Raw genomic sequence first — 23,412 nt, 5'->3', positions numbered from 1 at the left:
GTATTGGGTGTTGCATAACTTGGTTAATGAAAGAAAATAAATAACAAAAAAAAAGTTTATAAACTCAAGTTCCCTTTATCTAATATTAGGTTTTGGTTGAAGATCTGATAACAGTAAAAAAGAAGCAAAAGTAGAGAACCATAAAGGGGGAAATACTTTTTCATGTCCCTGTATGTTCATGTGAAACCGACATCAAACTAATTGTTCATAAGAAGGGCCTGAGATCAAAGTCAATATTAAGACAGTAGGGGTCAATGTTTTATATACCTCCTCTCCTTGGTAGGCCAACATACTCAATGTGTGTATATGCGTGTGTTTTTGAGTGAGGAGATGGGATGGTTAGCTTCAACAAAGTGAGCTGCTACTGGATAGTCAGTGTTATTACACCTGATTGAGCTGCGGTGGTTGTCACACACTGACCTTAGAGAGCTTTTTATGTCTCTATTTTGGTTTTGTCAGGGTGTGATTTGGGTGGGCATTCTATGTTCCTTTCTCTATGTTTTGTATTTCTTTGTTTTGGCCGGGTATGGTTCTCAATCAGGGACAGCTGACTATCATTGTCTCTGATTGGGAACCATACTTAGGTAGCTTTTTCCCACCTATGTTTTGTGGGTAGTTGTTTTCTGTTTAGTGTTTTCTGCACCTGACAGGACTGTTTCAGTTTGCACTTTGGTCTTTTTGTTTCAGTGTTCAGTTAAATAAAGGTCATGAACTCTTACCACGCTGCACTTTGGTCCGATTCCTCCTCATCAGATGACGACACACGTGACAGTGGTCAGCTATGCATTGTTTTAATTGTCTTTTCGGTTGTCCTACGTATGTTTTTCCACATGAACATGTGATGAGACAGATTACTCCCTTTATCTTGCAAGAGATGATACCCCTAACAGGGATGTTTCCACCTGTATGTGGGTGTCTGAAGAATGATGTTTTTGTAGTGCTATTGCACTGTGAGCATGAGCCACATTGGTATTTCCAATTTGGATTGTGTGTCAAGACTGTCTGAGTGGGCTTAGGGGGAAGGTCAGATTCACTAAACTATCCTCAATATTGCGACCACACTTATAGAACACCAGTGGGGGATCCTTGAAGATGTTTGCCATTCTATAGTCTGACTGCAGAATATGCCAGTGCTTCTTCAGGAATGCTTTCATTTTCTCTGAACACTTGGTGTACTTAGTGCAAAAGATTTGTTTTTCTTCTTTGGTTTAGTTTTTAGCAATTCTTCTCGTGGTTTTTGAGATATTTTCATCGTTGCAGCATCAATAGTTTTTTCCATGTAGCCTCTGATTTTGAAATTATTTGTCATTTTCTAAGCATTGCTGTCAAAGTCTGACTATTGGACACAGATTTGTTTAACCCTGCATAACTGGCTGTATGGTAGACCATTCCTGAGTGGAAGGGGATGCATACTATCCCCACGTAGCAGGGTATTGAGGTCTGTTGACTTTGTGTACAAGTCTGTATGTTATGCATCATTCTCGTTGATGATCCATAGGTCCAGGTAGTTATTTTTCTCTAATCAGTCTGCATGGTGAATTTAAGATATTCAGAGCTCTCGTTTAGCAGAGTTTGGAATTAATTTAGTTCCTGCTGACTTCCTTCCCAGAGCACAAAGACATCATCTATGTATTTCTTCCATAGGAGGATTTTAGAAAGTAGGGGGTGTCTGTTTTGTGAGTGGTTCCTCAAATTGTTCCACATAGTTTCTCATAGTTGGGGGCAAAGGAAAATAGGAAAAAGGAAAAACTCTGACTCAAAGATGAAGCAGCTATTGGATAATACCAATTTAGTGAGTTTAAAGATGCAATCATTGGCTGGAGAAACGGCAGTGTCTCTCTAATGAAGCAAGTGTTGCAGGTCACAAAATAAAATTTAAAAGTTAGAATCAAGGTGTCTGTAATAGAATATACTAGTCTAAAACAAATATAGACATTAATAAATGCGTTTCTATATCTTCCTACATCTGTTTTACACTGGAGGAGGAGTAACAAGATGGCTGTGCAGTTGCCTCCAAACAGAGGCCCCTGTAAGTCATCTAGGGTTAATACATATCATTGGACTGAATTGAAAAAACATCAGAACCTCCCTGATGTTGTCCTTAATGTTGCAGGTGTTTTGGCCTGTTTTGGTCAACGAGATTTGTCAACCAGTTACACTAATAAATAGTGTAAAATATCTTTATCTGCAATGCATTACAGATTTGCCTTCCAGTCCCATCATTACTGTCTCAGGTGAGGTGAAGGAAGGGACCCCTGTCAGTTTGAACTGCTCAGCTGTCGCTCCCTGTCACTTGTACTGCAGTCTACCCAGTAGGGACAAGCAACAAGAGAGCTGAACATAACATGATGCTTAACGTTTCATGTAAGATTTATTAACCGGTTCCTGTAGAATAGATCATTCTATCATGTTTTCACTGATGATTGTAATAGAGTGGATTTGATGAGACTATTCAATATACCATATCCAGATACATTCTAAATGAACCCCTCTCCCTCAGTCTCTCCTAAGGACACCTTGGTGTCCATCAGTCCAGCTGATCCAGTATTAGTGGGCAGCTGTGTTAATCTGACCTGCAGCAGTACAGCCAACCCTCCTGTGACAACCTTCATCTGGTTCCAGATCTGTGGTAATAAACCAATACAGGTAGCATCTGGACAGAGTTACACCCTCAATGTGACTGTTGGTGATGGAGGACTGTACTTCTGTGAAGCAAGAAATAATAATAAATGCATCTCAGTGCAAGAGGCGTCACTACAGTCCCTGGTTTGATTCCAGGCTGTTTCAAGTCCGGCCGTGATCGGGAGTCTCATATGGCGGCGCACAATTGGCCCAGCTTTGGCCGGGGTAGGCAGTCATTGTAAATAATAGTTTGTTCTTAACTTACTTGCCAAGTTAAATAAAGGTTTAATTTAAAATTGGAAGAAAATAAAATGATAGGCTTAGCCCTATTTGGTGAAAGACCATCTTCTGTATACCATCCCTACCTTGTCACAACACAACAGATTGGCTGAAACGCATTAAGAAGGAAAGAAATTCCACAAATTAACTTTTAACAAGGCACACCTGTTAATTGAAATTCATTCCAGGTGACTACCTCATGAAGCTGGTTGAGAGAATACCAAGAGTATGCAAGGCTGTCATCAAGGCAAAGGGTGGCTAATTTGAAGAATCTCAAATATAACATATATTTTGATTTGTTTAACACTTTTGGTTACTACATGATTCCATATGTGTTATTTCATCATTTTGATGTTTTCACTATTCTACAATGTAGACAATAGTAAAAGAGAGAACCCTTGAGTAGGTGTGTCTAAACTTTTGACTGTATATAATTAGTAGAAAATTATACTTCTTGCTTTTGAAAATGCAAATAATTTTGTTCACTTATAAGGAATAGGAAGTACATCACATACCATTGTCCAACTTGAATTGTAACACTTCAGTTTGTCAGAACTCACTATGGGTGTGATATCATCTTCTTTTCTGTGATCGCTTTTCAAGATCGTAAGGCAAGTGTCGACTTCTTCACTATCTTTTCAATTTAATGTTAAGACTCACTGAACTGTTATGACTGGTAATGATTTGAAATGCTGCTGTTGTTGGTTCATGTTATAGCTTCACAACTGAAAGCCATACACTGCATTCAGAAAGTATTCAGACCCCTTTCCTTTTTCCACATTTTGTTACTTTAGTCTTATTGTAAAATGCATAAAATCATTTTTCCTTATCAATCCACACACAATACTTCATAATGACAAATCATTTCTAAAAAATTGTTTTTGTTATTATGGGGTATTGTGTGTAGATTGAAGGGCGACAACAATTTCATCCATTTTAAACAACATAACAACGAGGGGAGAAAAGTCAAGAGGTCTGAATCATTTCCGAATGCACTGTACGCATTAAGGTTCAATGTAATACATTTGAGTAATTTAGCAGAGACACTCTTATCCAGAACGACATACAGTTGGTGCATTCATCTTATGATAGTCAGGTGAGACAACCGCATTACATTCATAGTAAGTACACTCAAGCAGGTATCAGCAAAGTCAGTGCTAGTGTGTGTGTGTGGGGGAGGGGGGTGTCAAGTGCGGATGTTAGTTCACAAATGGCCTTTTGAGGTCAGGCTGTGAAAGGGGGGAGGGGGGGGGGGGGGGGTGCGGTGGGATTATTTAAAATGCCCTGAAGGGCAGGGTTTCTGATGTTTTCGCAAGATGGGCAGGTAGCTTCAGGGGGAAGCTGGTTCCAGCATTGGGGTGCCAGGACAGAAAAGAGCTTGGACAGCCTGAGCGGGAGCTGCCCTCCTGTAGGGGTGGGAGAATGGAGTGCTCGGGTGTTGGGTTTGAGCCTGAAGGTAAGGAGGGGCAGTGTGTTGAGTTACTAAATGTGTGTATGTTTGTACTGTTTCAGGTGATCAGTAGTGTGTGAGTTCTCACATGGCTTGTTCTGAGAACATGTTTTTTCTCATTGTCCTCTTTATATCAGGTGAGTCTTACACACAACGACAACTAGTTATGAAAGTACAAGGGATGATGTTTCATACTATGAGCTGTATTCCCATCTGTCTCAATGTATAGAAAAGCAGAGTTTAATAGTCTGGATTCAAACATTGTGCTCCAGATATGTTCATGATCCAGTTTAGGGCATGGAGTCGTGACATCAGGAATCACCTGTACATTGAAATTAGTTCATATTTTTTGCTGCAGAGAGAGTGACTGTACTGAAAAGATCATATTACCTCCCTGATGTTGTCCTTTATGTTGCAGGTGTTCTGGCCTGCTTTGGTCGAAGAGATTTGATCACCACAATGCCAGATAGACTGGATGTACTGACTGGCTCCTGTGTGCAAATCCCATGTTCATTTGATGTTCCTGAACAAAAAAAGAATGAATATAACAGCACAATACTAACCTCTGGAGTGTGGATTAAAGAAAACTCAAACTTTGGTGGGCGTCCGGACAATGTGATATTTAACAGTAGTAAGACGGTCAACAGATATCAAGGGGAGATAACTGGAAACATGTCCCAGAAGAACTGCACCACAGTCTTCTTCAATGTAACCACCAGTTACTCTGATATATACTTCTTCAGGATTGAGAGTCAACCATACCTTGCAACAGATCCTGATGAGTCTGTTAATATAGTTGTCAGTGGTAAGAGACAATTTATCTTTAAAACCAACCATTTTTTTCCAGTTTAGATTCCTTGCATCAAAGATAAGAGTTGAACAAGTGGACAGTTTAACTGTTAGTGTAAAATATATTTATCTACAATGTATTACAGATTTGCCTTCCAGTCCCATCATTACTGTCTCAGGTGAGGTGAAGGAAGGGACCCCTGTAAGCTTGAACTGCTCTGCTGTCGCTCCCTGTCCTGAACACCCCCCTGAGCTGACATGGACTCTCCCAACACAGTTCACACCTGAGAACCAACTGCAGGAGAATCCAGACCGAACCAATTCAGTTCTCTCCACGGTGACCTTCACTCCGTCATACCTTCATCATGAGAAGAACATCACTTGTACCTCAGTCTACCCAGTAGGGACAAGCAACAAGAGAGCTGAACATAACATGATGCTTAACGTTTCATGTAAGATTTAGTAACCGGTTCCTGTAGAATAGATCATTCTATCATGTTTCACTGATGATTGTAAGAGAGTGGTTTTGATGAGACTATTCAATATACCATATCCAGATACATTCTAAATGAACCCCTCTCCCCCAGTCTCTCCTAAGGACACATTGGCCTCCATCAGTCCAGCTGATTCAGTATCAGTGGGCAGCTGTGTTAATCTGACCTGCAGCAGTACAGCCAACCCTCCTGTGACTAATTTCACCTGGTTCCAGATCAGTGGGGGTAAAACAACACAGGTTGCATCTGGACAGAGTTACTTCCTCAATGTGACTGCTGGTGATAGAGGACTGTACTACTGTGAAGGAAGAAATAGTCACGGCTGTGGGAAGTCGAATGAAGTGCAGCTGGCTATAAAAGGTAAAATGGGCACGTAGTGCACAATCGTAGGTTAGATATACAATATATATTCAAAAGTATGTGGACACCCCTTCAAATGCGTGGATTCAGCTATTAAATCCTCAGATGTTTTGCTGACATGTGTTTAAAATCGAGCACACAGCTATGCAATCTCTGTAGACAAACATTGGCAGTAGGATGGCAACATTCACTACCGAGTTCCAAACTGCCTTTGGAAGCAACGGCAGCACAAGAACTGTTTGTTGAGGGCTTCATGAAATGGGTTTCCATGGCTGAACAGCCGCACGCAAGCCTAAGATCACTATGTGCAGTGCCAAGAATCAGCTGCAGTGGTGTTAAGCTCACTGCCATTGGACTCTGGAGAAGTGGAAATCCGTTCTCTGGCGTGTTGAATATACGATTCACCATCTGGCAGTCCGGCGTACGAATCTGGGTTTTGACGGATTCCAGGAGAACACTACCTGCCCCAATGCATAGTGCCAACTGTAAAGTTTGGTGGATGAGGAATAATGGTCTGGGGCTGTTTTTCATGGTTTGGGCTGGGCCCCTTAGTTCCAGTGAAGGGAATTCTTAACGCTACAGCATACAATGACATTCTATATTCCATATTAATGCCCATGATTTTGGAATGAGATGTTTGACGAGCAGGTGTCCACATACTTTTGGTCATGTAGTGTACTTGAGAGATCTTTTTGTGAGAATTGACCATAATATGTGCTGTATTTTCAGGGCAAGAAGAGTCAAAAACCTCAGGGGTTGGTTTCTGGTTCCTGGTTTCTGGGGTTGCAGCAGGAACTCTGGGGGCCATTTTGCTTATCAGCCTGATCAGTCTTTTTGTATGGTAAGAACTATTCCTGGCATCAACGCAAAACAATTTTATTTCTGCTGTGTTTGTGCTTTTGCATATGGAAACCCTCTCAGTGCATTCAGAATACCTTTCTAAATGTCTTCCAGGAGGAGAAACTCGAGGCTCCACGATGGACTTGAAAGGACAGACAGTCCACAGGGACAGGTGGGAATAAGGCTCAACTTTAAAACCACCAACAAAGTGTATCTAAGGAAGTACTGAATTAATGCTGAAACTATTTAAAGCCATGAGGTTAACATAATTTCAGAGCAAGTTTAGGGGGAGATGACCACATCGAAAACAATGCCACATCCTGTAATGACATGGAATGATAACAGAATGGCTGTTGGACTTTGACAGTGTTTACTGTCTTTACACCTGTCAGTTGAATTGACATTTTCATTGACATCCCCTCAGTATGTGTTGTGTAACCTGCTGACCTTAGAGTTTTACACATTACTGAGCTTAGAGCTTTACACCTGTTCCTCTCTCTGTGTTCTCTCCACAGAACTCCCCGGTTGGGACAGTGTGTACTAACCAGGCCACAGCCGGAGAGGAACCAGAGGAACCTGCAGAAGACCAGCCTGAAGAGATTCACTACGGTGACATAGACTTCTCCAAACTACAGACCAAAGAGACCCCAGCTGCAGCCCAGGACAGGGTCCAGGGACAGGAGAGTGAGTACGCTGAAGTCAATGTGACCGGGAGAGGGGCTCAGGAACCACCTCTTAACAACCTAGATGGGCTTTATGCACAAGTCAATAAAATAAGTGCTTGTTAATTATTTTTCCAATGGGTATTAAGTGTTTTTATGTACAGTATTGTCATTGTGTATCTGTTTCTATTGGTACTTTTGTTACACTTATAATGGTGTGCTCTTTAATTATCTGCATAGTTTAGAATTTGATGGGATGAAAAGTGTTTAACTGTTACTATAGTGTTGATATTTTTTATTTATTTATTTTACCTTTATTTAACCAGGCAAGTCAGTTAAGAACAAATTCTTATTTTCAATGACAGCCTGGGAACAGTGGGTTAACTGCCTGTTCAGGGGCAGAACGACAGATTTGTACCTTGTCAGCTCGGGGGTTTGAACTCGCAACCTTCCGGTTACTAGTCCAACGCTCTAACCACTAGGCTACCCTGCCAACAAAATGTGGAATAAGTCAAGAGGTATGAATACTTTCTGAAGGCACTGAGTACACCAAACATTAGGAACAGCTTCCTATTATTACGTTTCACCATCGTAATGCCTTCAGAACAGCCTTAATTCATCAGGGCATTGACTTTACAAGGTGTCTAAAGCATTCCTCAGGGAATCTGACCCATGTTGACTCCAATGCTTCCCACAGTGTCAAGTTGGCTGGATGTCTTTTGGGTGGAGGACCATTCTTGATGCACACCGGAAACTGTTAAAAGTGAAAAACCCAGCAGTGTTGAAGTTCTTGAAATCGGTGCCCCTGACACCTACTACCATACCCCATTCAAAGACACTTAAATCTTTCGTCTTGCCTATTCACCTTCTGAATGTCACACATACACAATCCATGTCTCTATTGTCTCAAGGCTTAAACATCCATGTTGAACCTGTCTCCTCCCCTTCATCTACAAAGATTGAAGTGGATATAACAAGTGAGCTCTGAGAGGCTTTCCCAAAAAGACTCAAAGCTATAATCACTGCCAAAGGTGATTCTAACATGTATTGATTCAGGGGTTTGACTACTTATATGAATCAGATATTTTTGTATTTAATTTTCCATAAATCTGTGAAAATCTCTAAAAACATATTTTCACTTTGTTATAATGGAGTATGAATACCTTCTGATGGCAATGTATACTTGTATACAAGATGTTGTTAAGATACCGCTAGACATTGGTTCTGCTCTATTGGGGTGGCAGGTCGCCTAGTGGTTAGAGCGTTGGGCCAGTAATCGTAAAGGTTGCTAGATCAAATTCTAAAAGTTGTCAAGGTAAAAATGTATAGTTCCTCCTCCGAACAAGGCAGGTAACCCACTGTTCCTAGGCCGTCATTATAAATAAGAATTTGTTCATAACTGACTTGCCGAGTTAAATAAAAAAAATATGGCCTAATACCAACTCACATATCCATTGATACTGAGTGTCAGCCTAAACTGCATCATTCCATTGTAATTTCATACATTTTATCCACATATAGGCAAAGCAGTTTCCACATAACTGAAAAGAGCTTGTTAGTCCCTTTTTTGGCAGTCCCCCCATATCCCCATTCCCACCATATAGCAGCATCAGCGTAGTATAATGTCCAATAGTCAATACTTTCTCTCTTCTCTCTCTGAACCATCTGGTCCCTCCACCTCTCAATTCCTGACCTTGTCCTCCAGAGCCTTCAGCTCTCCCCCCACCTGCTGGGTAAATCAAATCAAATCAAATCAAATCAAATTTATTTATATAGCCCTTCGTACATCAGCTGATATCTCAAAGTGCTGTACAGAAACCCAGCCTAAAACCCAAAACAGCAAGCAATGCAGGTGTAGAAGCACGTACGCCCTCAGCTCCTGGGTTTCCTTCTCCCAGAAGGCCTTGGGCAGGTCGAAGCTGGATTTGTCTCGAAGGGATACAGCTTTTGTGAAAATGTAGTTTTCTAGCAAGTTTAGCAGAATTTATGCAGCAGGTTAGGATAATTAACGTATCAGGTTATGATGATTAGATGAAAGTACGGAAAAGGGTTAGGATTAGCTAAAATGCTAAAACTTCAACTTGACAAAAGCTTTATCTCATCTAGACTTGACCATCGAAGAGAGGGCCCATGTCTACCCTGCCGCCCATGCCCTGCAGGTCGCTGGCTCTCTCCTGTTGCACATGGGGCACACTCTTTTCACAACACTTCAATAAGAAATTATTTTGGTAGCAGATTAGGAGCAGGGACAGATTACCGAACGGCCCCAGATAGCATATGATAGCACATGTAGAATTACAGGAAATTAGCTTTAAAACTGAAACCTTTCCTATCGACCTCATGGCAAAATGTGTTGAATATCAGGGAATTAGCTTTAAAATGGCAAATTTGGTCTCAGCCTCATTGCAAAATGTGTAGAATAGCATTATCAAATTGCAAATGTTCCTCTCTGCACCATGGCAAAATGTGTTTAATAGCAGAAAAGTAAGCTCAGGGTCCCAAATGCGGTCATCCAACCCTGGATAGGAGAGCATTTTCACTAAACCTGACTATTTTACCTGGCCTTAACCTCAGGCTACTAGCATGCTGTGTTAATCCTAACCTGCTACATAAATTCTAATAAACTGCTACAAAAAAGTCCATTCCGTTTCAAAGTGGAGTGAAAAGAGTGTCTCTGTGGCATCCAGCCCACCAGGCTCCTCTTTGCAAATAGACTTCAAAGAGGAAGTTGGTGTCGGAGAAGTTGAGTGGTGTGTGAGAATCACTCAGATACAATTACAGTCACTCTGTTTCACACCAAGTCTGTTTTTCTTATTGAAACATAATGTGACAACCATATGTTTTCTATCAAACTCTAATTTAACTTTTCTTTTTTATATTTTAATTAATTAATCGTGGATTTGGGTTCATAATTTTACTAGATTTTTTAAATCCCACAGATATTCCCATTCAAGCCTGGGAGATATGGGAGTTACGGGAGATACAGGAGATACAGGAGTTACGGGAGATACAGGAGATACGGGAGATACAGGAGATACGGGAGATACGGGAGATACGGGAGATACGGGAGAGGGAGATACAGGAGATACGGGAGATACAGGAGAGGGAGATACGGGAGAGGGAGATACGGGAGAGGGAGATACGGGAGACACGGGAGAGGGAGATACGGGAGATACGGGAGATACGGGAGATACGGGAGAGGGAGATACGGGAGAGGGAGATACGGGAGATACGGGAGATACGGGAGAGGGAGATACAGGAGATACGGGAGATACGGGAGAGGGAGATACAGGAGATACGGGAGATACGGGAGAGGGAGATACAGGACATACGGGAGATACAGGAGAGGGAGATACGGGAGAGGGAGATACGGGAGAGGGAGATACGGGAGATACAGGAGAGGGAGATACGGGAGATACGGGAGATACGGGAGAGGGAGATACGGGAGAGGGAGATGGTTTTGCTGCCAAAAGTTTATTTTAGCAATTTATTGGGGGCAGACTTAGTGATTCAGGGGCCCGTTTCAAAATGCTGCTGACCTGTCCTACCCCGAGAAAGGGACATTAAATACAGTAGTATTCCTTTAAAATGATTTCTCATACACATATTAGGAAGTATTCACTGATGAGATGTGAGATATGCCACATGAATTTCATCACTTTAGTTAGTCAGACCTCACTATGTGTGTGACAGTTTCTGCTGTAGACAGTTTACGTTACCGTCTAAGGCAAGTATCGACTTCTTCACTATATTTTCTGTTCATTTTAATGTTCAAAATAAATGAAAGGAGATTAATTCTGAGTAATGAGATTCAATATGTTCTAATGTACTGCTGTTTGTTCATGTATTAGCTTTACAACTGAAGGACATCATGTATTTGATATGGGGATGGTTTAATGTGTTGTGTGAGTTAAGTTACTCCACCAGTAAGTGTATGTTTGTACTGTTTCAGGTGATCAGTAGTGTGTGAGTTCTCACATGGCTTGTCCTGAGAACATGTTTTTTCTCATTTGCCTCATTATGTCAGGTGAGTCTTCCAGACAACAACAACTAGTTATGAATCAGACATAAAGGAATAACCACAAGTCATTATATTTTATGGGATGTGCTATATTCCAGCCTTTTAATTGTGTAGAAAAGTGTACAGTTAATTCCTGATAAGTGTATTTTAATAGTCTGGATTTAAACTGCTGTGAAAAAGTTATTACAGATTTTTGATACTGAACATTATCAGATATTCAATCAAAAGCTGATATTAGATAAATGGAAACTGAGTGAACAAATAACACAACAATTACATACTTATTTAATTTATTTCTTAAACAAAGTTATGCAACACCCAATGCCCCTGTGTGAAAAGTAATTGCTCCCTTATACTAAATAACTGGTTGTGCCTACTTCAGCTGAAATGAAAACCAACTATACATTTCCTGTAATTGTTGATCAGTCTCTCACGTTGCTGTGGAGGAATGTTGTCCCACTCTCCCATGCAGAACTGATTTAACTCAGTGACATTTGTGGGTTTACAAGCATGAACTGTCAAAATGTCTAATTTGGGATTAGGTCTGGACTTTGACTAGGCCATTCCAAAACTTTAAAATGTGTTGCTTTTAATCATTTTCATGTAGATTGTGTGTTTTGGAATGGTGGCACAACCAGTTATTGAGAGGAAGGGGGCATTTACTTTTTCACACAGGGGTATTGGGTGTTGCATAACTTTGTTAATGAAAGAAAATAAATAACTATAAAAAAGTATAAAAACTCAAGTTCCCTTTATCTAATATTAGGTTTTGGTTGAAGATCTGATAACAGTAAAAAAGAAGTAAAAATAGAGAACCATAAAGGGGGAAATACTTATTCATGTCTCTGTATGTTCATGTTAAACTGACATCAGTGGGCAGTTAACAGTATATCTTCCACCACTGTCCCTATCACCACTCCTTGACAACATACCTACCAATTGAAAAATCACCTGTACATAGAAATAAGTTAGTATTATGTGAGCGGACCAAGTCATTTGGTGTCACTAAAACAGAAAGGTGGAATAAACAAGTCAGGAGTAGGTTTTCTTGGTTGAACGCAGTTCTCTATTGAGAGATTTCTGACAACACTTCAACACAATCAATGAGAATCTCCCAAGGAACAACATACATCTTCTTCTTTAGATGACACAGGAACACAAGACAATTATCTTTAAACTTTAACAACAATCACAGATTTGTCACTGTCTTAATGGCTCTTATTTGGCTAGCTCCCTTCTCTTGGTAGCCATTCTACACAGAGGATTTGTCTCTCTTCTCCCTGCTGGTTCCATCCTCTCTCTTATAGGGGAAAGAGAATATGTCATTAGTACCGTCAGCTGTGCTTAATTACCTCTGGTTACCTTGTCTCAACATGCTTTGTTGGGCTACTATCCGTGAGCCCAGCCTGCCCTCTGGTGGTCCTTCCACAACTATTATTATTGGGAGAGACTGTAACAGTGATGGTATAAACTCTGGATCGCTGATTCTATGTAACGGCCTATGAGAGACTATGAAACCACCGGTCTCTATATATGGTACTCCCCAGAATAAGCAGTCCTCCATGATAATTAATGGAATTCTACAGTATTTAAATCAAATGTTTCAAGGACTATATTACATGCATTTCAGTATTTTGTTGTAGAAGGGACAGTAAAGTTAGTACTCTATAAATAAAAGACTTTAATATCTTCACATGTTTATTTATTGTATTTGTTATGTTCAGGTGATATAAAAAGCATTATCTGGAGCACACCCAGAGAAAATGACTTAGTGTAGAGGTGCTGACTAACGGTGAATACACTGTAAGCTATAAAAACAAAGAGAGTTGAACACTCTATATATATATATATATATAAACTCCCAGTCATTTATTGGGTAAAACACCAACGTTTCGGCATCACTGTTCCTTCTTCAGGGTAAAGTCATGAATGTTTGAACCAGGTTATGTAGACAAACAGTGTAATTAGTGCAACCAATGACAATCATGAGGGTTGTGTCACAATTATGAGGTTAATTAGAGTGAATTGAGTGAAACTGTTAAAAGACAATAGTTTACATCATATTGAATATATTAGCCTATTGTTATCATTAAAATTAGCATAAGATTAGCATCAACATACATTACTGTTTAATTTAATTTCAAATGTATTTAATTGTTTCCAATTTCATAAAATGTTGTTACATGTAATCTTTTGGTTCATCAATAATGCACAATAAGCATCATCAACAGGGGAACATATTGGTTCTACGCTGATAAACTGTAGAAAGAATACATTCATTTAAAAGACTTCTTCATAAAACTAATTGTTCATAAGAAGGTCCTGAGATCAAAGTCAATATTAAGACAGTAGGGGTCAATGTTTTAAATACCTCCTCTCCTTGGTAGGCCAACATGCTCAATGTGTGTGTATATGCGTGTGTTTTTGAGTGAGGAGATGGGATGGTTAGCTTCAACAAAGTGAGCTGCTACTGGATAGTCAGTGTTATTACACCTGATTGAGCTGCGGTGGTTGTCACACACTGACCTTAGAGAGCTTTTTATGTCTCTATTTTGGTTTTGTCAGGGTGTGATTTGGGTGGGCATTCTATGTTCCTTTCTCTATGTTTTGTATTTCTTTGTTTTGGCCGGGTATGGTTCTCAATCAGGGACAGCTGACTATCGTTGTCTCTGATTGGGAACCATACTTAGGTAGCTTTTTCCCACCTATGTTTTGTGGGTAGTTGTTTTCTGTTTAGTGTTTTCTGCACCTGACAGGACTGTTTCAGTTTGGTCTTTTTGTGTCAGTGTTCAGTTAAATAAAGGTCATGAACACTTACCACGCTGCTCTTTGGTCCGATTCCTCCTCATCAGACGACGACACACGTTACAGTGGTCAGCTATGCATTGTTTTAATTGTCTTTTCGATTGTCCTACGTAGGCTTTTCCACATGGACATGTGAAGAGAGAGATTACTCCCTTTATCTTGCAAGAGATGATACCCCTAACAGGGATGTTTCCACCTGTATGTGGGTGTCTGAAGAATGATGTTTGTGTTGTGCTATTGCACTGTGAGCATGAGTCACATTGGTATTTCCAATTTGGAATGGGTGTCAAGAGTGTCTGAGTGGGCTCAGGCGGCATGTCAGATCTCACTAAGCTATCCACAATATTGTGACCATGCTTATAGACCACCAGTGGGTTGGTCCTTGAAGAGGTTTGCCATTCTATAGTCTGACTGCAGAATATACCAGTGCTTCTTCAGGATTGCTTTCATTGTCTCTGAACACTTGGTGTACTTAGTGCAAAATATTTGTTTTTCTTCTTTGGTTTAGTTTTTAGCAATTCTTCTCGTGGTTTGACATGTTTCCATCGTTGCATCATCAATCATTTTTTCCATGTAGCCTCTGATTTTGAAATTATTTGTCATTTTCTAAGCATTGCTGTCAAAATCTGAATGTTGGCCACAGAGTCGTTTAACCCTGCATAACTGGCTGTATGGTAGACCATTCCTGAGGGGAAGGGGATGCATAATATCTCCACGTAGCAGAGTTTTGAGGTCTGTTGGCTTTGTGTACAAATCTATATGTAATGCATCATTCTCTTTGATGATCCATAAGTCCAGGTAGTTTATTTCTCTCTCAACAGTCTTCATGGTGAATGAGATATTCAGAGCTCTCGCTTAGCAGAGTTTGGAATTCATTTAGTTCCTGTTGACTTCCTTCCCAGAGCACAAAGACATCATCTATGTATCTCTTCCATGAGGATTTTAGAAAGTAGGGAGTGTCTCTGTTTTGTAAGTGGTTCCTCAAATTGTTCCACATTTTCTCATAGTTGGGGGCAAAGGAAAAAAGGAAAAACTCTGACTCAAAGATGAAGCAGCTATTGGATAATACCAATTTAGTGAGTTTCAAGATGCAATCATTGGCTGGAGAAACGGTAGGGTCACTCTACTGAAGGAAGTGTTGCAGGTCACAAAATATAATTTAAAAGTAGGCATTAAGGTGTCTGTAATAGAATATACTTGTCTAAAACAAATATAGACATTAATAAATGCATTTCTATAGCTTCCAACATCTGTTTTACACTGAAGGAGGAGTAACAAGATGGCTGTGCAGTTGCCTCCAAACAGAGGCCCCTGTCAGTCATCTAGGGTTAATACATATCATTGGACAGAACTGATAATACATCAGAACCTCCCTGATGTTGTCCTTTATGTTGCAGGTGTTTTGGTCAGTTTTGGTCAACGAGATTTGATCGCCACAATGCCAGATAGACTGGATGTACTGACTGGCTCCTGTGTGCAAATCCCATGTTCATTTGATATTCATGACCCACATAATACATTTAACAGCGCAATACTACCCTCTGGAGTGTGGATTAAAGGAAACCCGTACTTTGGTGAGCGTCCGGACAGAGTGATATTTAACAGCAGTGAGACGGTCAACAGATATCAAGGGGAGATAACTGGAAACATGTCCCAGAAGAACTGCACCACAGTCTTCTTCAATGTAACAACCAGTTACACTAATAGATACTACTTCAGGAATGAGAGTCGACCATTCCTTGAAACAGATCGTGATAAGTCTGTTCATATAGTTGTCAGTGGTAAGAGACAATTTATCTTTAAAACCATTTTTTTTCCCCAGTTTAGATTCCTTGCATCAAAGATAAGAGTTGAACAAGTAGACAGTTTAACTGTTAGTGTAAAATATATTTATCTACAATGTATTACAGATTTGCCTTCCAGTCCCATCATTACTGTCTCAGGTGAGGTGAAGGAAGGGACCCCTGTCAGCCTGAACTGCTCTGCTGTCGTTCCCTGTCCCGAACACCCCCCTGAGCTGACATGGACTCTCCCAACACAGTTCACACCTGAGAACCAAATGCAGGAGAATCCAGACCAGACCAAATCAGTTCTCTCCACAGTGACCTTCACTCCGTCATACCTTCATCATGAGAAGAACATCACTTGTACTGCAGTCTACCCAGTAGGGACAAGCAACAAGAGAGCTGAACATAACATGATGCTTAACGTTTCATGTAAGATTTAGTCACCGGTTCCTGTAGAATAGATCATTCTATCATGTTTTTACTGATGATTGTAATAGAGTGGTTTTGATGAGACTATTCAATATACCATATCCAGATACATTCTAAATGAACCCCTCTCCCCAGTCTCTCCTAAGGACACCTTGGCCTCCATCAGTCCAGCTGATTCAGTATCAGTGTGCAGCTGTGTTAATCTGACCTGCAGCAGTACAGCCAACCCTCCTGTGACAAACTTTACCTGGTTCCAGATCAGTGAGGGTAAAACAACTCAGGTTGCATCTGGACAGAGTTACACCCTCAATGTGACTGTTGGTGATGGAGGACTGTACTACTGTGAAGCAAGAAATAGTCACGGCTGTGGGAAGTCAAAGAAAGTGCAGCTGGCTATTAAAGGTAGAAGCATTGGCACATTCAATACGACACAACATTAAGAATATTATAGATATAGATAGATGTAGAAGAGATATACTTCCTCATGCTTAGAAGTTAATTGCATTGTGGGAAACACAAATAAGCTTTGTGATTTGCATATATTCAACAGAATCCTGCACTAAAACATGGTTATATTAATAGTATTGCACTTGTAACCTTATTTTGTCCAGCTAATAGACTCACCACCAATGGATCAACATTACGGAGGAAACGTTCAAGTCCTTTTGCTGCAGGATTATTTCACTGCAACAATACTGGCTAAATTAAGATCTTACATCTGTACATCTACAGTATGTGTATAATTTGTAATATTAGACAACGTGCAAAATGTTTCCTCTTTTTGGAACAGATGGCTATAATGTGTGTTTAATTTACAGGGCATGAAGAGCCTGTTAACCCAAAGGTTTTTGAGATTGTAGGAAAAACCTTGGGGTTGATTTTCCTTTTCAGCCTGATCGTATTCTCTGCATGGTAAAAATATATTATTCCCAGCCTCAATTTTAACATATTTATCATGCTGTTTGTGCTTTTGTTTTTGAAAACCTAAATGATGTCAAAATACCTTTATTCTTGTCTTCCAGGAGGAGGAGAACATCTAGACTCCCCAGTGGGTTTGACATGACAGACCGTTCACAGGGACTGGTGAGAATGGTAGAATAAACCTTTTAAATCCCATCTAGAATGTGTGTTTCAGGAAGAATTGAATGAATACTGTGTTGTGTAACCAACTGTAACTATGAAGTCATTATTCTTCTGAAGTGTCGGTCCTGACAACTGATCCTTTCTCTGTGTTCTCTCCACAGAACTCCCCGGTTGGGACAGTGTGCTCTAACCAGGCCACGGTCAGTAGAGGGAACCAGTAACCACCACTTAACAACCTAGATGGGCTTCATGCACAAGTCAATAAAAGAGGTGCATGTTAATTATTTTTCCAATGGGTATTAAGTGTTTTTATGTACAATATTGTCATTGTGTATTAGTTTTAAATTGATACTTTTGTTACATTTATAATTGTGTACTCTTTGATTATCTGCATATTTGTAGAATTTGCTGGAATTAAAAGTGTTTAACTGTTACTATAGTGGTGTTATGATGATGCAGGCTACTGTTTATTTTGGACCATTTATTTTGAGTGTTGAGTTCACAGAGCATCTGTTTAATGGGTTCCAGTATAGAGGAACTGCTGAGTTCAACTAGATCACTGAAGGCAGTTTAAGACCATATAAAGTCAATGATGACTGAGGAGAGAAGACACAGTTAGTTGGAGAGACAGTGGTCTGATACAAGACAGGAAGTTGGTGCAGTGAGTCGACATGATGACGTCTACTAGTTACTGTTTATCTTCCTCTTTTGTGCAGTTGCCAGAATAACAATTGTATCTATTTTCAGTTTATATCTATTTAGAAGTTATTGTCAGTTTTTATGTTGAGTGTTAAATCGAAGAAACAATTGAGACTGAATTTCAGGTTGTTTATTAATTGCCCTGCAATAAACCTTTACATTCAATTCCCATGAAATCTTTTGGTCTTATTGGTCCAACATTTAACATCTCATTAAAATGGATTCTATTGAGATTTTGTGTCACTGGTCTACACACAATGTGGAATTATGTTTTTAGACATAAAATGAAAAGCTGAAAGTCAATATGTATTCAACACCTTTTCCATGTCAAGCCTAAATGAGTTCAGGAGTGAAGATTTCCTTAACTTGTGAGAATGAGTTGCATGGATTCACTTAGTGTGCAATACTAGTGTTTAACCTGTTGGTGCCAGGAGTTCCTCTGTAGGAACACCCTCCCCCCCCGTTCAGCTCAAACGGTGGCGCATGGAACGCAAAAATATTCTTAAAAATATTTAACCTCCACACATTATTAAGTCCAATAGCTCAAATGAAAGATAAACACCTTGTTCATCTACCCAGCATGTCAGATTTTTAAAATGTTTTACGGCGAAAACACACCACACATTTATATTAGACCACCACCGAAACAAAGACAAGCGGCAGCCATTTTGTCCCAGAAAATATAAAATTATAAAAGCAGGATTAAAAAATAAATCGCTCACTAACCTTTTGAAAATCTTCATCAGATGACAGTGATAGGACATGTTACACAGTACATTTTTTTTTTTTCAATAATATGCCATATATATCCATAAATGTCCATTTACAGTGTACTCATGTTCAGAAATTACTCAAAAATGCCCGCAGGAAACCTAGGTAGCTCGGCAAGATAACGTAAATAGACATCATAAACTTTGGCTAAATATACATGTTCTACATATAGTTAACATGATTTTTAAATGACTACCTCTTCTCTGTACCCCACACATACAATTTTCTGTAAGATCCCTCAGTCAAGCAGCAACTTTCAAACAGATATAAACAGCTTTTCCATTGCCTCACAAAGAAGGGCACCTGTTGGTAGATGGGTAAAAAGAAAAGATATCTGACCTTGAAAACCCCTTTGAGTGTAGTGAGTTTATTAATTACACTTTGGATGGTTTATCAATACACCCAATCACTACCAAGATACAGGCGTCCTTCATAACTCAGCCGCCGGAGAGGAAAAACACTGCACAGGGATTTCACCCACAGGAGGTTGGTGGCACATTATTTGGGGAGAACGTACTCGTGGTAATGGCTGGAGCAGAACAGGTGGAATGGTACCAAATTCATCCAACACGTTTTCCATGCGTTTGATTCCATTCCATTTGCTCCGTTCCAGACATTATGAGTTGTCTTCCCCTCAGCAGCCTCCACTGATTTCACCATAAGGCCAATGGTGACTTTAAAACAGTTACATAGTTTAACGGCTGTGATTGGAGAAAACTGAGGATGGATCAACATTGTACTTACTCCATAATACTAACTTAAATGACAAAGTGAAAAGAAGGAAACAGAATAAAAATATTCCAAAACATGCATTCTGTTTGCAATAAGGCACTAAAGTAAATCTGCAAAACATTTGGCAAAGAAATTCACTCTATGTCCAACACAACATATCACTGAGTACACTCTTCATATTTTCAAGCATGGTGATGGCTGCAATATGTTATGGGTATGCTTGTCATCAAGTGTTTTAGGATGAAAATAAATGGAATAGAGCAAAGCACAGGCAAAACTAGAGAAAATCCTGATTTAGACTTCTTTTCAAAAGACACTGGGACACAAATTCACTTTTCAGCAGGTCAACAACCTAAAACAAAAAGCCAAATATACACCAGAGTTACTTACTATGACAATATTGAATGTTCCTAATTGTCCAAGTTACAGTTTTGATCAGCTTGAAAATCTATAGCACAACTTGAAAATGGCTGTCAAGCAATGATCAACAACCAATTTGAAAGAGCTTGAAGAATTTAAAAAAATAATAATGTGCAAATATTGTTCATTCCAGGTGTGCAAAGCTCTTATAGACTTACCCAGAAAGACTCACAGCTGTAATCACTGCCAGAGGTGATTCTAATGTAACAGTTTCATTTCCGTCCCTCTCCTCGCCTCTATTTGGGCTCGAACGAAGGACCCTGTGCACACATCAACAACTGCCTCGCACGAAGCATCGCTCCACAAAAGCCATGGCCCCTGCAGAGCAAGGAGAACAACTACTTCAAGGTCTCAGAGCGAGTGACCTTACAGATTGAAACGCTATTAGTACGCACCCCGCTAACTAGCCAGCCATGTCACATCGGTTACACTCACCCCCCTTTTGACGACCTCCTTTTCCGCAGCAACCAGTGATCTGGGTCAACGGGTCAACAGCATCAATGTAACAGTATAGCTTCAGTCTCTCTCCTCGCCCCTTCCTGGGCTCGAACCAGGGACCCTCTGCACACATCAAAATCTGACACCCACGAAGCGTTGTTACCCATCACGCCACAAAAGCTACAGCCCTTGCAAGATTGAATCCTACTAAGATTGAATCCTACTACACCTGCTCCGACGCTCGTCGAATGTGGCAGGGCTTGCTAACTATTATGGACTACAAAAGGATTCCACAGGTCAACATTCACAAGGTCGCAGGGCCAGATGAATTACCAGGATGTGTACTCTGAGCATGCGCTGACCAACTGGCAAGTGTCTTCACTGACATTTTCAACCTGTCCCTGACTGAGTCTGTAATACCAACATGTTTCAAGCAGACCACCGTATTCCCTGTGCACAAGAACACCAAGGCAACCTGCCTAAATGACTACCGACCCGTAGTACTCATGTCTGTAGCCAGGCTGGTCATGGCTCACATCAACACCATAATCCCAGAAACACTAGATCCACTCCAATTTGCATAATACCCCAACAGATCCACAGATGACGCAATCTCTATTGCATTCAAAAATGCCCTTTCCTACTCGAACAACAGGAACACCTACGTGAGAATGCTGTTCATTGACTACAGCTCAGCGTTCAGCATCGTAGTGCCCTCAAAGCTCATCACTAAGCTAAGGACCCTGGGACTAAATACCTCCCCCCGCAACTGGATCCTGGACTTCCTGATGAGCCGCACCCCAGGTGGTAAGTGTAGGCAAAAACACATCTGCCCTCTGATACTCAACACGAGGGTTCCTCAGGGATCCGTGCTTAATCCGCTACTGTACTCCCTGTTCACCCATGACTGAGCGACTCCAACACCATCATTAAGTTTGCAGATGACACAACAGTCGCCTGGAGTCGCCTGATCACCAACAAAAAATGAGGCAGCCTGTAGGGAGGAGGTCAAAAACCTGGCAGTGTGGTGCCAGGACAACAACCTCCCCCTCAACGTGATTACGACAAAGGACATGATCGTGGACTACAGGAAAAGGAGAGCCGAGCGGGGCTGTAGTGGAGCAGGTTGAGAGCTTCAAGTTCCTTGGTCTCCACATCACCAACAATCTATCATTATCCAAACACACCAAGACAGTCATGAAGACGACACAACAACACCTCTTCCCCCTCAGGAGACTGAAAAGATTTGGCATGGGTCCTCCAACCGCAAGGCGCTACAGGAGGTTGTGTGTATGGCCCGGTACATCACTGGGGCCAAGCTTCCAGCCATCAAGGACCTCTACACCACGTGGTGTCAGAGGAAGGCCCTAAAATGTATATATTATTTATTTTTTAATGATAGATACTTTTTAAAATTCTATTGAATTTTTACCACTTTTTTCAATTTTGTGGTATCCAATTGGTAGTTACAGTCTTGTCTCATCGCTGCAACTCCCTTACGGACTCAGGAGATGCAAAGGTTGTGCGTCCTTCGAAACACAACCCAACCAAGCTGCACTGCTTCATGACGCAATGCCTGCTTAACCTGGAAGCCATCCACAACAATGTGTCAGAGGAAACAACATACACCTGGCGACGTGTCAGCGTGCACCTGGCCCGCCCCATGAGTCGTTAGAGCGCGATGGGACAAGGACATCCCTGCGGGTCAAACCCTCCCCTAACCCAGACGACGCTGGGCCAATTGACACTGTACCATATTCTCCCTTTTATGCTGTTGTTTATTATCTATGCCTAGTCACTTTACCCCTACCTCCTTGTACATATTACCTCAATTACCTGGACTACCCTGTAACCTGTACCATATTCTCCCCCCTGAAATCATGTTACAGGAAGGGCAAATAGATAAATATGCTGAACATTATATGAATCACTCTAAACTGAATCTGAACTTTATTCTTCTTAAATATCCCCATTACATGTCTATTTTTCATGTGTGTATTGTTGTGAGTTATTATGTCTGCTTTTGTTTTGAGTGTTGATCAAGAGACACAAATGAGGCTGCATTTGAGGTTGTTCATTAATTGCACTGCTGGGTAAAGTTCGTCCTCAGCTCCTGGGTCTCCTTCTCCCAGAAGGCCTTGGGCAGGTCCAAGAGGGTTTTGAATAGAAGGGATACATCCTTCTGTCAAAATGGACATTTCCTCGCAAATGTAGGAGAACTTGTGCAGCAGGTTGGGAGAATTAACGTAGCAGGTTAGGATAATTAGATTAAGGTAAGAAAAAGGATTAGGGTTAGCTAAAATAATACATAAAATCAACTTAAGAACCTAAATTTGACAAAAGCTGTATCCATCTAGACATGACCGTCGGGGAGGTACACCTTGCCCTGAAGGTTGATGGCTCCCTCCTGTGGCTCCCAGCCCACCATGCTCTTCCTGGCAGATAGAAGTGATGTAGTGAAAGAGGAAGTGGGTGCAGGAGAAATGTGGAAGTGTGTGATAATCCATCAGCTACAATTACAGTTACTCTGTTTCTGGCAAAGTCTGTTTTTCATGCTGAAAGATAATGTCAGAACCGGGAATCTTTTACTGAACTCAAATTTAACTAATCAAGTTGGATGGATTTTGGTTTATGATTTAGCTACATAAAAAAAAAAAATCCCATTCAAGCCTGTGAGATAGAGGAGAGGGAGAAGGTTATATTGCAGCACGTTTCCATTGTTGTATCAAGG

General features: G+C 40.7%; 2 protein-coding genes across 3 annotated transcripts; both read left to right on the top strand.

Moving 5' to 3' along the window:
* The first annotated feature begins 4,392 nt into the window (after positions 1-4,392).
* LOC149979488 (myelin-associated glycoprotein-like) lies at positions 4,393-7,778 on the top strand. Its single transcript, XM_090189312.1, has 7 exons — positions 4,393-4,488; positions 4,770-5,156; positions 5,287-5,592; positions 5,728-5,994; positions 6,724-6,835; positions 6,949-7,006; positions 7,350-7,778. Exons 1-7 carry the CDS (start codon positions 4,440-4,442, stop codon positions 7,620-7,622), a joined length of 1,452 nt encoding a protein of 483 aa, XP_090045438.1. The 5' UTR covers positions 4,393-4,439; the 3' UTR covers positions 7,623-7,778.
* A 3,668-nt stretch (positions 7,779-11,446) lies between these two features.
* On the top strand, positions 11,447-18,486 carry LOC110535228 (myelin-associated glycoprotein). Of its 2 annotated transcripts, XM_090189316.1 has the most exons (6): positions 15,602-16,103; positions 16,233-16,538; positions 16,674-16,940; positions 17,357-17,450; positions 17,561-17,621; positions 17,783-18,486. In XM_090189316.1, exons 1-6 carry the CDS (start codon positions 15,602-15,604, stop codon positions 17,840-17,842), a joined length of 1,290 nt encoding a protein of 429 aa, XP_090045442.1. In that variant the 3' UTR covers positions 17,843-18,486. The 2 variants fall into 2 exon arrangements, with proteins under 2 accessions (XP_090045441.1, XP_090045442.1); XM_090189315.1 differs by lacking the exons at positions 16,674-16,940; positions 17,357-17,450; positions 17,561-17,621; positions 17,783-18,486 and adding an exon at positions 11,447-11,523 and having other exon boundaries at positions 15,720-16,103; positions 16,233-16,549.
* Positions 18,487-23,412: the final 4,926 nt, after the last annotated feature.

Source organism: Oncorhynchus mykiss, chromosome 11, assembly GCF_057628025.1.
Source record: "Oncorhynchus mykiss isolate SJ-2025 chromosome 11, ASM5762802v1, whole genome shotgun sequence".
NCBI lineage: Eukaryota > Metazoa > Chordata > Actinopteri > Salmoniformes > Salmonidae > Oncorhynchus > Oncorhynchus mykiss.
The sequence above is the reverse complement of the archived record's forward strand: the minus strand, read 5'-3'. Positions and strand labels throughout refer to the sequence as shown.